Source organism: Muntiacus reevesi, chromosome 3 (assembly GCF_963930625.1).
Source record: "Muntiacus reevesi chromosome 3, mMunRee1.1, whole genome shotgun sequence".
NCBI lineage: Eukaryota > Metazoa > Chordata > Mammalia > Artiodactyla > Cervidae > Muntiacus > Muntiacus reevesi.
The window spans coordinates 140,547,558-140,562,857 of NC_089251.1; the positions used below are offsets into that span (position 1 = coordinate 140,547,558).

The 15,300-nt window shown below is 43.5% G+C and overlaps 1 protein-coding gene across 3 annotated transcripts in view; it reads left to right on the forward strand.

Moving 5' to 3' along the window:
* Positions 1-278: 278 nt before the first annotated feature.
* Positions 279-15,300, forward strand: part of KLF7 (KLF transcription factor 7) — a 103,553-nt gene continuing 88,531 nt past the window's right edge. For 2 of the 3 annotated variants that reach the window (XM_065930721.1, XM_065930720.1), the window contains exon 1: positions 284-844. In XM_065930721.1, the coding sequence (XP_065786793.1) occupies positions 743-844 (102 nt within the window). In that variant the 5' untranslated portion in view covers positions 284-742. Of the gene's footprint in view, positions 845-15,300 lie in introns of all 3 variants that reach the window. The other variant, XM_065930719.1, reaches the window with a different exon arrangement.

Consider the following 15,300-nt stretch of genomic DNA (forward strand, 5'->3'; position numbering starts at 1 on the left):
GCCAATCGGCGCCCGCCGCCAGGGCCGAGCCCCGCCCCAGGTCCCGCTTCGCGCTCCCCATTGGTCCTGAGTGACTTCATGAGCCCCCTGTTTACCTTACATGGTCACACGCGGCCTAATGGACGCCCTCCTCCGAGATCCCACGGCTGCGCGGAGAGCGGGGCGGAGGGAGGGAGTTTGGGGAGGGGGGAAGAGCAGGAGGAGGAGAAAAGGAGGAGGAGGGGGAGAGACTACAAACTAGCAAGGATGGGGTGGGGGTGGGGAGGGAAGGAGAGCGGGGGGGAGAGAAGCGATCGCGAGAAAAAAAAAATGCAACCTCCCAAAATAAAGAGCAAAGATTGCATTAGGAGCGAACAGCGCTGCAGAAATAGATGGCAGCTTCGTATCAGTGAGTTTGCATCCCCCTTCCTGATCCACGAGCTGGAGTGATTAGAGCCCTGGAAGGGAATTGTTACTCCCGTGGAGAAGTCCCCTTTTCCTGGCAGCCGTCTGCACTGTACACGCTGGATGCTTCTCTCCATCCACCCCACTCAGTCTCTCCTCTCTCACCTCCTCTCTCCCTCTCTCCTGCATTGATTTTTTTTTTTTTTTTTTTCCTTTTTAGTTGACTGAAACAAAACAAAACAAAAGGGCCACTGGATGTCTGCCTTCTTGGGGGGTGAGCCAGACAGACTGACAAACAAACAGACCCAACTGTGTTCGGGGGAGGGTTTCTCCTCCCGTTTTGCCCGGCAGCAGCAACATGGACGTGTTGGCTAGTTATAGTATATTCCAGGAGCTACAACTTGTCCACGACACCGGCTACTTCTCAGCTTTGCCATCCCTGGAGGAGACCTGGCAGCAGGTGAATGATTTAAATTACTTGTGTAAATCGTGTGGTGGCGGCGGACTCGCAGGGGCTGCGTTGGTGTGGGCTTGGGGTTGAATTTTTTTGTTTGTTTGTTTAATTTTTTACCCCCCTTTTGGCTGTCTGTTGTTGAAAATGTTTTCGGAAACAGTCATATGCTTACCTCTCCACCCACCCCCTAACCCCGTATAGTGTGCCGAGCTGAGCAGCCGGTCCGAGCTGCCTGCGTTTCAGTCACCAACACACATCCTTGTGCACATTTTGTTGGGCTCACTGTCCCCCAACAGAGACCTGCCTAACTTCTGGGGTTCGGAGGAGCCGGGTGGGAAGCTGGTTTGGGGCTTAACGAGCCATCGCAGACAGCTACCGCGTCCCTACATGCTCTAGCTGTACCTACTTGGTACCTTAAATCAGGTTCATCTCTTTCAACTGGTGCTGACGGCCGTCAGATGCGGGGGGGTGGGGGGGCGGTAAGAGCGAAGCGGGGTGTTTTCCTAGTAATTAGCGAGTGTCAATAAAGAATAGGAACTTGATTTTGAGATTAGAAGGTGGGCAGGAGGACGAGGAACCCAGTTATAAAAGGTACTCAAGGATATCTTGGAGGAGGACGGGAAGATATATCTATCTAGTGCTGACCATGCATTGTAGGTTTCCCCAGTGCAAGATCCGCGGAAAGAGATCACTCTCTGCGTGTGTCCTTGCTTCCCTCTCTCGGTTGGTGTCCCTCTCCACTTAGCACAACCTCCGACAAAGGGTGGTGTGTGCTTCCATACCTCTGACTTTGTCTTAGAGGACTAGTTAAGAAACTCTTAAGATGCTGAAGGGCACCAATGCCAAGTTGGCTAGATGTCCCACGGAGGGGGAAGTGGGGTTGGTGACAAGTTCACTGGGCTTTGTGAAGTGGAATAATGAAAGTGCTGGTCAGTGGAAAGTGCTAGATCTGCTGCAGAAACAGTGGTTTTTCTCAGTAAGGATTGGGAGCTGCTGAGGGGACATTCTTCAGGAAAGATGGTGGATGGGGGGAAGGTGGAGGGACACGAGTATGCTTTAGTATTCTTTCAAAATTCTACAATGTGTATCATGGAAAGTCCAAGAAGACAATTAAGATTTGCACGGTGGAAGTGTGAGCGTGCACAGTCCGTCTTGGAGAAACGTGCTTGCCCTTGGGGAGGGCTGCGAGAGGCTTGATGTGTGGCTGCTCATGTAACTTCTCTGCTTCGTGACAGCAGCTTGTTAAGGCTATTGAACGACTGGATTTCCTCTGCCAGGATCCAAAGCGGGATTTGCCGGCTTGAGTCTAAGGATGTAACAGTCGCTGCTTTAGCGAGTGAGGTTTGGTTTTCGGTGTAAGGAGGTGATCCTCTGTACCATTGTTACTAATTGCTGTTACTCCCCTGATTCTTCCAGGCTGGAGTTTCTCCGGATACTGGTCTCTGGTGTCTGTGGGTCCACACATGCATTCCTGCCTGAGGATGCTGGCAGATGTGTTTGACTTTGTCTTTCTCTAAAGGCACACACAGCGTACACTTTTTTTTTTAGCATAAGGCATTTCTCCAGTGCATCCTTTCCTCCATCCTTGATGAGACTGCCTCATGAAGGGTCTCACTGGAGCTTTTTCCTCCTTTTATTTCACATGCTAATTAAACCAAAAGGTTGCCAGAATTTCATTTTCAGAAATAGTCTTCGTTTCACACTGTCAGCCCACTGGTGTTGAATTGGTTGCCTATTAACAACTGTCTAGACTGGTTAGGGAAGAGAATCTGTTGACTTAGGCAGCCCCTGTTTGTGACTAACTGTTAAGTAGGGTTGGAGGAAAGAAAGTTGGCTTTATTTGTTACAACGTTCCCGCCTGATGAATCACCCAACTTTGTTTTCGTTCAAGTTTTCACAGTAGTAAAGCCTGCTTTTTGGGGAAGGCCTCTCCAGAGGAAACCTGCCTTTCTAGATCTGGTTAGACCATCCATGAGAACATCTAGATCTATGAGGAAACATCATTGGTTTGATAATTAGAGGATGTATCAGATCTATTGTTTCCTCAGACGCCTTCTCTGCTTTTCTCTCCACCTCCCAACCCCGCTCCTCCTCACTTCATCTCACCGCCTTCAAGGAACCTCTAGCTTAGTTTCTATCTGTGGGCAAAGGAATTTCAGCCCACTGCACCTCCTTCCCTATTTCTTGCCTTAATCCTGTCCTACTGCCTGTTACCCTCACCTTCAGATCATTTACCATACTCTTTCAGAAGCATGCTCATCGTCCATACTGAAATGTAACTTGTGAGAACACAGTCCTAAGTGAGCTGTCACTCCAAGGAGCTTGCTTCTCTGGACTCCTTAGTCACAAATGCTTTCTGTAAAGGTGACTGGGCCCCCCAAGTTCATACTGGTGACATACCTCCAACATACCTCCAACTATTTCTCTCTCCCTACGCCCTCCCCTGTGCCGCTTCTGAGTATAAAGGAGGGGAAGGTGGTTACATGCAACTGTTGGTTCCAAATCAACCATCAGATGGTGAAATTGTAAGTCTCCTTTGCTCAAATCAGCTCAGGAAGGTTGCTACAAAGAACCCCAGGCCGGAGGAAGTTTCCTGATGCTCTGGGGTAATCAGATTTTAGAGGTCAAATGAGGAGCAATTATTAGATGTACTTCTGAAAGTGAACAGTGTACCTTGAGGAGATGAGCGAAATGCAGAGATTCCAATAATCTGATTTGGTTCGTAAGAAAGACTGGCTTGGATGATAAACCCAAGAACATCTGTGCATTTGAAAATTAAGGATGGAGGTTTTATTTTAAACTCTTGCCTGAGATAATTGTCCTGCTTAACAGTCAGTGAGCTTGTCATGGATCTCCTGTCACAGGGATCATCATTTTGACATTGGGTTTTGGGACAATCATGTCTTAGCCACATCCAGTGCCAACTCTGAAAATCGTTGCCGGTATAATTTTTAAATCCAGATGGACATCCTACATTAACAGCTCTCCATTCCTGGGCTCTGACTGCATACTTAAGCACTTGGCTCAAGTAACATCATCCCTGCTTGTCATATAACTGTAAATTACGCTGTGCTTATGTGGTCTATTATTTTATGGAATTCAGCTGACGCACAACTCCTAAGGCCACCAGCCTTAAGCCCTTCGGAAACTTGCAGGAAATTTTCCAAGAGCTGTCTGAGCAAAAGTAAAAAAAAAAAGTCAAAGGTAGGACAGAAGCTAGCGTAGTGTGTATAGAGTACCACTTGATGATGGATAATGGGGGACCCATTCATGAGCTCTGTCGCCATCAGAAATCATGCTTTTTTTGGATGCGCTGCTGATTTGGAAGATGAAGAAGGATTTAATACAATATTGATGGTTATTTTTCTTTGGGAAGCTACAAACACTTTTAGAATTTGGATATATTCTTCATACCTAGACTGCTATTTCATGAGTGCCGGTCAAGTAATGATGTTCTAAGTCTTATTTACACTTAGCCTTGCTTCATGCCATTGAGGAGCATGGTGTGTTTACTGGAAAACTCTTATGGAATTATGTTTGTTGTTAATGCTGATTCATAATTGGCAGATGGGGTCAGTTGCAGGCCTCCCTTGTGCTCAGAGAAAATTTTCCACTGCTACTGGAAACAAATAAATAAATCATAGAACATTCCTCCCTCCTCCCCCACTCTCCCATTGTTTTAAACTAATGGCATACTTGGCTACTGTAAGAACTGCAGCGTCCCCATAACACTGCAATTTCATCTTGGTGACAGGCACCCTGAACCACTTTTTGCAAGGGCCTTTGGTATGAAGCATCTCTAGGGGACAACCTACAAAAATGGTTGCCTTCCAAGAATAGCCTCATGGTGCAAGGGATAGGATTTGGTCTGTTAGCTACGTTGCTTCTTCTGCACAGGGATCGTGCCTTTGCACTGCCTTCTACAGGCCTGAGCAGCCAGGTGCTGGCTCAGCCAGAAAGACAAAGCAAACTGTAGGGTCCCTGCACCCGCAGGTTTGCCTCTGTCCCCAGTTTGCAGAAAACCTTGTCGTGAATTAGAATTTCTTGGCAACAGCACCACCCAGGGAAATTTGTAGACACAAAGGAGCCTTGCTAACCACACTGAAAGGATAAAATAGCTGGTTTTTTATTTATTTATTTATTGTATGTGATTTGTGCGTTCTTTAGTTACCATAAGCCTATTTTTTAAAAAATTTGAAACAGTGACTTGGCAGATGAAAAAAAAAAATTGGAACTGCCCCTGTTACCCAGATTTCCTTTATAAGGATGCAGTCACTAAATAAATGTAGCTTTACAAATGAAAGCACATGTGAATGCCATCAATCACACACTTAGCCTTTCTTTAACAGATTTATTTCCATGTTCTTCTAAATAGATACATCTCTGTGTAGATTTAGGGTTTCTCAAACATGATCATTGAGTCTACCTATTTCAGTTTGGTATTTTAAAGTGAATGAGTGTTACAATGCAGATTTTTTTTTTTTAACTACATCTGTCTTTAGTTGCGGGAGAGGGGGTAAAGGAAGTGCTGACTTCTTTGTTCTCCATGTAACCCCCACCCCCACTCCCTACCCTGAGGAGAATGCGATGTTGGGGTCCAGTCCATTCAAAGGGCAGAGCAGAAGATGCACTGTGACACCTCACCCTGAAATGATTTATGTATGGATATGTCAGAGACCTTCAGTGTTCAAAATGCGCTCTTCCTCCCTCTCAGCCCATTCTAAATATAAATGCCAGTGGGGGCTATTTGCCTCTCCACTTAAATGGAAATAGTTAGAAAGGGTCCTAATGGAGCTTTTAGTTGCCATTCTCTTATAAATCTTCAGATTCTTCTCCCATCAGAGAATTCCCGCATTTTAACTTTCTGAGTACAAGAAGGCAATGCAGAATTCTTTAATGAGCCTATGCTTATTGGGGAGGGAAGGCAGTTTCCTCCAGCCAGCCCCAAATGACTCATGTTGATAGGGTAACTAGCCACATGGGGTGGCAGACACCCCCTCTCTCTGCAGTTTGACAGTAGCATGCCAGGAGTTTTCAGTCACCTTCACTGGCCTCCATGATTGGCAAATGCAGAGAATGCCTCTGTGATTCCGGTTCACTCAGTCTATCAGTTAGCATGTATGTTGGGACAGAGATTTGCTGAAAGTTTAGGACAGCTCCACAACGTAACCTGAGCAGTGCCAGAGGGTGAGCGGTGGAGATGTATCTCTCTACAAATAAACCCCTGTTTTCCCAGATCAGCTGAGTGCTTCCTTTGCATGAGCAGGTAGAAATATTTTAACCCAGGTCGCCAGATCTTACCAAGAACAGTGATTAGGAAGCTCTACAAGCACTAAAGGTGTTGAAGTCAGTGGAACAAGAAACAGCAGCTAATCATTAATGTTACATGCAACATCTGCAAGTTAAGAAATACTCCTCTGCCCGGATACACTGTGTGCTTATTTTAGAACATCACACACCCACAGGAGAAACTCTCCTCATTCAATTTAAGTGTTCCCCAAATCAAGTCCTGCATTACTAGAACAGGTTTTTACCTGAAATTGGTCATCATCTTGTTCCTCTCCTTTCTTGTTCTTTCACTTTTGTTTTCTGCTGGAAATTTGGAGAATCCTTTCTCCTGCCTTGGTACCTTTTTGTTTTCCTCACTTGGTATTGTGTTGTGACCCTGAGAACTTGGTCCTGCTGAGTGTATTGTGTCTGCTGCACTCTCCATTAGAGCAGCTTCCAGCTGTCCCCATCCACCACGTGCGTGACATATAGAGGGACAGCTGAGGGTCCGCAGCAGCTTCGAGATCCGCCTAGGATCAGCCTGCTTGACATGGGAGTGACTTATGATTTCATAGTGATTCACACTGCTGACTGAGCTGGTCGAGGCGCTCAGTCACACCTCGTGGGCTTTTCTCTATTTATATGAAAATATGGAAAGTATTTCACAGTCAGTACTTCATTCCTTTACTTTGGTTATGTGCAAAATACTGTTTGGGTGATGTGAATTTGAATTGGCTATAGGCTCTGCCCTGTATGAGCTTGACTCCAGTAGGGGAGAGTGAGCGTGTTCAAAATTAAGTAATGAACTATTAGAACACCATTGCCAAAAAAAGAGATTTTAGGTCCGGTATTTGAGTACTGACCCATGCCTCTCTATATAGCCTCACCTTGTTACAATCTTGTTTATAGAACATACTTGAGATTTACTAAGTTCCGTTGTGCTTTTGTTTTTTAGCTAATGGGGTAATGGGGCTGGTGGCCCTTTGAGGGCAGATGAGTAGACAGTGTGAATACACATGTCCGTAATGGCCAGGAAACAGCATCCGTGTCTGTGTCATTCGGAAATGATTATAGGTCATTAAAATAATTAATGTAGAGCCGTATGCAATATCTATTTCTGAATATGGGTTTATTGACATTTCCTAAGGGTCATATTGAAAGTCAGGCCCCGGGTCTGGTATCAAAGCTAGATGCAGATAATCTTAGAATTTCAAATCCTGAAAGAAGGCTCTTGGTTTCTTTAAAACACTAGGCTAGGACCAAGTGATTGTTGAAGCCAAATGAAACACTGAACCTTCCAAGGTCCCCCAGCTGTTGTTAGCATGGATGGCGGTCCTAGGCCCCAGACTCTTTCAGATATCCACATGATCCATTTGTTTGCTTTTCATCATGTTGTTCTGAATATATTTTGAGTTACTTCTCATCTTTCTTCCTCTTTCCTGCCCTGTCTCCCCTTAAAAGGAGTCAAGAAAATCCCGTTTTTACTTTGAACAGTACTTGTAGATGAAATTTGGGGATTGTCTGGGCCCTAAACCAAGCTATCGAATATCTTGGAGACAGCTTATGTGTGTCATTTTATCTCTTTTCCACTTTTAATAATGTGTGGTAACCTGGAAAATGTACACTGTATTAAAAAGACAAAACAAAAGCCCCCAATTACAACTCCAGCCCTATGACAAAAAGTGCTGTCACTTAAATGATAACAAATGGAGTGAGAGTAAGGAGGTGCATTGAGATGGATGTGGTAGGGAGCTGGATGGATGGTGGAACTGGGGTTTTATGTGGAAAGCGTCAAGTGCAAAATGGTGAAATGCTTTGTCTCTGACAACTTGCCAACTAAGAGACTGCGTGAAACTGTAGCAGTTATCATATGCCAATTCAGGAAAAGCTTTTCTGAAGTGTTTTAAGATTTCTTGAGAGGGTTGGATGGGCAGTGAAGTTGTAATGTTTTACAAATTTAAACAAAAAAATATTGCACATTGTGATAAGCAGTTGGGAAGAGAGTCAACTTCTTTGTGTTTTTAAAAAAGTCCTGTGGGGCTGGAAGGATGAAGCTGACCTAATTTTCAGTGACCCTAGTGAGGAAAGGAAACTTCCTCACTAAGTAGCTCTTCACGCTACTTCCCTGCAACTTTTGGCCCTTCTCCACCCAATCTCTGGTAGTGATGATGGTGAAAATTCTCTGTTGGAACTTGTCTCACAGACTGGCTTCACCTCTAAGATCTTAGAAACTGAAGTTTGCTTCCCAAATGGAGACTTCTTTATTTTGTCAAAGCTGTAATCTACATGTCCACCTCCGGTATCTTCCTGAGTTCAGGCTCACAGTTTGGAATTGGAAGCATGGGGCTGACACTAAAAACTTCTGGGATTGTCCCATGATGACCTCAGCTGAATATATTCCCAAAGTGTGAGCTCATCCAGTCTGTCCTCCTTTTCCTGGCTTCCCTGTTTCTTTTACTAATCTCTCTTCTGGGACCCAAGTTTGAAGGTTCTGTCGTCTTTGGCTCCTCTCTTTCCCTTGACTGTAATTGCTTGAAAAATTCCCTTGATTTGATTCTTACAGTACTGCACCCAGTCTGCTTTCTTCTCGCTCTGCTATTGCCCCAGGACAGCCTGGCCACCTCGCCTGGATTGACTTTCTACCTCAATCACCATGTTTGAAATTGTCAGTGTTTCCCTGTTTTGCATATGATGAAGCCAAGCTTCTCAGAGTCACGATAGTCCTAGACTGAGTCTAGGTAGTAGTCACAAGTCTCCCCTCTGTTACCATGTGAGCTGCCATACAAATGGAATGATTGTACTTCTGCTTCTGTCTTCATTTATGTCATCTCCTTCAGCCTTTTCCCTTCTTTTTCCTTTCCCCCCGTGAGTCTCTTTGTCCAAATTCTACCCATCCTTTGACTTTCAGATGGTTGCCACATTGTCCAGGAAACTCCCTCCCTTTCCCTTTGCCAACAGTAGCTGCTACTGTTTCTACACTCTTGTGTAGAACTTTCTACTTCCTCATGATGCTTTTCAGTTTTGTCCTGTAATATGGTTTTTCTTTTTTCCCCATTACCCTGTTTTTCCAGTTAGATTGTATGATTTGGAGCAAACTCCATGCCTTGCTTATAATTCTGAGAATAAACTTTTAATACATAACCCTCCAGGTTCTTAGAAAGCCATGCACATGGTAGATATTCAGTGGATATTTAGGACTTAAGATATGACTGTGACTTAAGATTTGACTATGTGTGCAGTGATGATTCACAACTGTGGTTGTACCCCAGAATACCAATTATATCAGTATTCCTTTGGGTGGAACCCAGGCATGCGTGTTTTTTTGTTTTTTTATAATCTTCTGGGTGATTCCAATATGCAGCCAAGGCTTTGAGCTACTAATCTATGGAAGGTTAATATCAGATATATCAGAGTTGTAGTTGGCTACTCCTTATATGGAAATATTTTTTTCTTGTATAACTTGGAAGCTACATGTAAAAGAGGTTTATAATAAAGCAGGGTAGTGGTGGGTATACTTCATCCAGCTCCTTGGTTAATAGCAACTGTCCAAGTGTTGTTTGATCTTTCTTGTTTTGCTTTCCCTTACCCTAAAGTGTTGAGTACAGTCTCATTTAGCTTACATTTCCTCTGACCCACTAGAGGTTTGCTTAACCTGGTCAAATTCCATTTCTGGTACCTTTGTGGTGGTGGTTACTAAACTCTAGCCGTGCTGTGCTTCAAATAATTCATTCTCGGCAGGCTCTCGACCATCATTTTCCACTTACCTCAGCCCGCTCTGTGGTTTTAAAGGGATGGATGCATGCATGAACATCTGTTGGATGATGCCAGATAGGTATTAGGTAGCAGTTCAACAGATTTCTTCCTGACTTTACTGTTTGCAAGTCGACTCTGTTTATAAAGAATTTCAAAGGACCTATGTTTCTAGTAAGAGGAGCAAAAATAAACTGTAGAAGAATTGCCACTGAGGACTTTCAGGCAAGGAGGCCGCCTCCTCGTCCATAGAAGGCTTTAGCTCTTGTGGTAATGACTGTGGGCATGTGGTGATGTTCACAAAGAAACCTTAGAAAGGCCTCGATTTCAAACTGTGATGTTTGCAAAAATGTATGTACTGTAGCTGCATCCTTTCATCTATAAACTGTCTTTGATGGGGGTATGGTTGGCAAGAGAGAACATCAGGAGAGGAGCGCAGAGCTCAGGGTTGAAGGATATCTTTTGGAAAGCTCAACCCAGCTGTGAAAACGGCAATTAGCCGTGGAGCAATCGCTCGGCAAGGGAGTGCCTGCCTGCTCCTGACCCTGCGTTCATGCTCACCTTCCAGAGCTCAGGTTGCGGGAATTCAATGGACTGGTCAGAGTGCTGACTCTTATTTTTGGAGAGGCGGCAGATTTGCTTGGCATACAAAGGAGTGGAAATAGATGGCCCCATCCCTCCCTTTTGAGCTCTTAGTGTTTGTTCCTAGGGCCGCTGTAGACCCTGTTCAGAGAGCACAGCTCCTGTCTAAGGGGTGAAGGATGTCTTCCGCGAGGAGCCCCCTGTGCAGAGCTGATTCTCCCGTGAGCTCCCTCAGACGCTGCTCGCTCAGTGTCACACTGAGTCTTTGGCTTTGCCTTCTGCTTTCCAAGATGACCCGGCCCTCCCCTGTGCATTTACCTCCCTGCGTTAAATTTCTTTCTTTCTTTAATATGGACCAAGAGATGGTTTCCTCTGTGATAGGGTTGTTCATGTTGGCTTGTAAGAATCTAACAGACATCTGTATTGAGCTTTTGCTCCCAAGGACTCAGGGTGTTTTGATCAGGATCTCTTGTCACTGGCACCTTCTTTCTGTAACTAAGGAACAGGCAGATATTACAGAATTTCCCATTCAGAGGTGAGAAAAATGGGGCAGAGGAAGATGAAGCAAGTTGTCTTCGTGTGGCTGCAAAGCAGATGAGTTGCAAAACCCGTGGTGGAACATTCTTTCCTCTTCCTTCTTTCAACTTGGCCATTCTATCTATCACCATAGCAAGCATCATAATAATACCTGTGCTAAGTTGCTTCACTCGTGTCTGACTCTTGGTGACCCTGTGGACTGTAGCCCACCAGCCTCCTCTGTCCATGGGATTCTCCAGGCAAGAGTACTGGAGAGGGTTGCCATGCCCTCCTCCAGGGATAATATCAAATAGGTATCAGATATTTCTAGAGATGATCTCATCTGAGCACGTTATATACATCATTTCATTTAACCCTCACGTCAAACTGGTGAGATACAGGTTCTGCTTAATCCTCCTTTCACAGATGGATACACTGAGGTGAGAGGTGACTTGCCAAAAGTCACACAACTTGGAAGACCGGCTGAGCCAGATTGGGCTCAGAATGAGCGCAGGCAGTATGCTCAGGACTCTGAATTTCTACATTTATACCAACTCCTTCTTAGGAAAGAGACACCAAGGCAGAATCAAAAGGTCTTGGCTTGGGACTCAATGGAACTGTATGGATTTGAAAGCTTTGTGGCCTGTCTTCTTTCTGGGACTTGATTTTCTCATCTGAAAAAGAACTGGATTGTTCTAGGGCTCCTTACAGACTCAGATGGTAAAGAATCTACCTGCAGTGCAGGAGATCCAGGTTTGATCCCTGGATCAGAAAGATCCGTCGTAGAAGGGGATGGCAACCCACTCCAGTATTCTTGCCTGGAGAATCCCAGGGACAGAGGAACCTGGTGGGCCACAGTCCATGGAGTCGCAAAGAGTCGGACATGACTGAGTGACTAACACTTGTGCTAGGGTTTCTTAAGGTCTTAATGTTTGTATTAGTCAAATTAAATGAGGTGTTGAAATCAGGCAGAGTTGGAGCCTTGAGAAAGTCACCCAACACCTCTGAGTCTATACTGTCGTGGGTGGAATGGAGACACTAATGCCTAAGTAAGGGCAGACCTGTTGGTTCTCTGGCCCAGTGTCTGGCACAAAGGATCCACTTAACAATTTTTTTTCCCATTTTCAACCATCCTTCCTTCCATTGAAAACAGTGCAGAGTATCACAATGCTCTTTTTCTAAATAGTATCAGTGGTTTCTCTAATGCCCTAGTCATCTTGAGTGTCTAAGAGAAGGTAAATGATGGAAAGGCATGGTATTTTCTTTATCCATCCCACTAGAGCAGCTTTCATGAAATCATTCGCGCTTACTAGTGGGGAAATACTCGCAATATCCATTGTCCCCCAAAACTCAGCCTCCTTTGATACCCTTGGAATTTGCTTGGCTTGCTCACACACATGTCCAACTCCTTCCCTTTCTTTCCAGTCTTACTTGTGACTTTTCCTAACTTTTTCCAGCATGTGGATATTTTTCTTTGTGAGCCAGAATTAGGTACATATACTATAATACAGTGCCGGTTACTACACCTGCCTTTTCTGCCTTACCTGATGACTGAGCTTATAGCAGCTTATGAGAGTGAATCAGGTTTTATGAGATCTATAAATATCTCCGATAGGATTTTTATTTCATTTTCCCCCTTCAAATAAGACATAATGGAAGCACTCACACACACAAGGAATATTCTTTCTGTGATAAAGTGGGTGTTTTTGAATTGGCCTCTGAAAAGCAATAATTTGATGTGGTTGTTCATGTTGGGAGTTTTATGGGGGAGGGGGAAGAATCATGCATATGCTGCTATAAAACTCAAAGACTGTTTCCTCATATTGAAGGTTTAGCCCAGTACCTATGGAGAGATTTATGTCAGAGACGCAAGCTGTGGGTACAGACTGCATCTCCTTTTTCTGAGGAGTGTCTGTGTGTTTCTTAGACGCAGAAACCAGGGAAGGAAAGTCCCATTGGCTGGCAGAAGGGGGGGCTCCCAGAAAGAAGATTTCCAGTTCTTTGTCTCATCTGCTTCTAGCTGCCCCACGGGAGGATCTCGTCATCCTTCTCTGGACTTCATGGATTTCCTGGGGAGATTTCACACCACTTAATATATCTCAATGAAATTTTTTCCCTTGGAATTTCACTTTTATTTTTTTTAGAGTCTTAAGCTTACCCAATTTTTAAAAATATGTACATTCCCCAATACCAAGAATGGAAAGGATTTTTCTTACCTTGCTTTTTGAGGAGTATCTAGAAGGAACCTTGAGCAGTAACTTTAAAGAATCCTTTAAAAATAAAACCGTGTGGGTTCTATGTCCCTTGTTTTTACTGCCTGGATGATAGAAGTCAGGAACTCCACCTGCCATCTTACTCAGGACTGTTGTGACAAAGATAATTATGGACTTAACACTGGGTTTTGAAAAACTGAATATCTGACTCTGACTACTTAGGATTTTTGTTTTGTTTTTTTGCACAACCTCTCCTTGTGTACATCTTCCCCCAGTTCTCAGTAGCTTTATGTTTTAACTAGATGGTAATATAATTTGGCCTCTGAAAAAATAAACCATATGAACTTAGTACACCTGACCTAAAGGCATGCAGGATTTTTGACTTAATGTCATTTTCATTTTTTTCCATTTAACATCATCTTGGTGTGTAATATAATCCTAGCATTTTGGCTCTGCTACACGCAAAGACTATTGCATGCTTATCATCAAATGATACGACTTCTCTGGTCCTCAGTTTCCTCATGTGTAGACAGTAGGGTAGAGTTAGGAGCAGTCAGATGATCAGATACAAACAGGAAGCTCCTAGGCTAAAATGGCTTCAAGAGCTGTTTTATTTGGCCAGCATACCTATTTCAGTTTTCTTTTTAATTGGAATGCTTTCAGACACATCATGCACTCTTCAATTAACCTTGTCTCCACTATTTCTACCTTGCTTTGTTTCTGATCTCTAGCCAGGTGAGCATGCATTTGAGTTTGTGACCCCCAGACTGTCAGCTCTCTAAGTCACCTTCCCCTCCAAAAATGCTGTGATTTGGGGGACAGACTTTATTTCTTCATGAGTCTCAAGCTGGCTTGATTTCTCTTCTTACCCGGAATCCATTTTCATTCCTTTTTAGACTTCTCTGCCTTGTTGAATGTCTTTGTTTGGGATTCTATTTTATAAAGCAGATTCCAAATTGCATCTCAATTTCTCCAAGTCATCCAGGTTCTGTTGTAGATCATCGAAATCTGGGTTGGAAAGACCATCTGGTGTACCCCTCTCCCCGCCTGGGCTGAGCAGTTGCTGCCTAGCATGTTTATTCCTTATTGGTATTTGCGACATTTTCCAATTTGGAAACTGACTCTAAGTTTCCTGAACTTGCAGCCTCTTCTTGGTGGAAATGGGAGTGAAATGAGACAATACCAAAAAAAAAAAAAAAAAGAAAAAAGTTCTTCTGGTCAGATAACCCTCATTAACAAATGACTGCCATTGTCTGGGTTTCTTTTGTCACTCATGAGACACAACTGATCAGTGGTGGGGAAAGGTCCTTTTTATGGAAGAAAAACATGTATCCATTGTTGAGGTTTCATAGTCTTGATATAGAAGCATATTGTGTAGAACCCCATTATCTGCTTTAACTGCTAATTTTTTGTGGAAGTGGATTTTATATGACTTGTTTCACTGAGGAAGTGATGCTTTTTGTGTGAAGAACTCTGGGGCATTATAATAAAGTACTTTCCTGAGAATCAAGTAATTGGCTTTTTTTTGCCCTTGGCACTCAAATACTGCCAGCAAGGCACTTGGCCTTCATTTTTCTAATGCTTTCAGGATGCTATTCTACATTTGGGATGTTTAAAAAATTTTATTCTTTTGTATTGGCTCCCTGATATTACTAAAGATATCTTTTAGGTTGACCGGCTGGCGATTTTCAAGTCATTCTTTTCCTGTTAAAAAAGCCAGTTATTCCATTGAATTACTTGATGCTGGGCATACCTCCTTTGCTACAATCTCCAACTGCTTTTTCTTTTTAAAAAAACTCTGAGTGTTAAGTAAAGGTCCAGCGTCATTATCTTGTTAGCATATATATTAATTATTAATTTTTAAAAACTTAATTGTTTATATTACTATATGAATTGACAGCTATTAAAATATTTCTGGAAAGTATCTTTAGAAAGGAAGAAAGAAAGGTAGAAAATAAAAGAAAGAAGAAAAAAGCAGGCAGACTTTATGTGGCCCTCAAATGTCCTTGCACAGTTCTTCTGTGAAAGAGAAACAGAATGCAGATCATTTGTCTTCCTATCCAAGGTGTGTGTTTTCTTCTTGTTTCTGCATTCATGATCTCTTTTTTTCTGCGTCCTATTCATAGAGTTTAA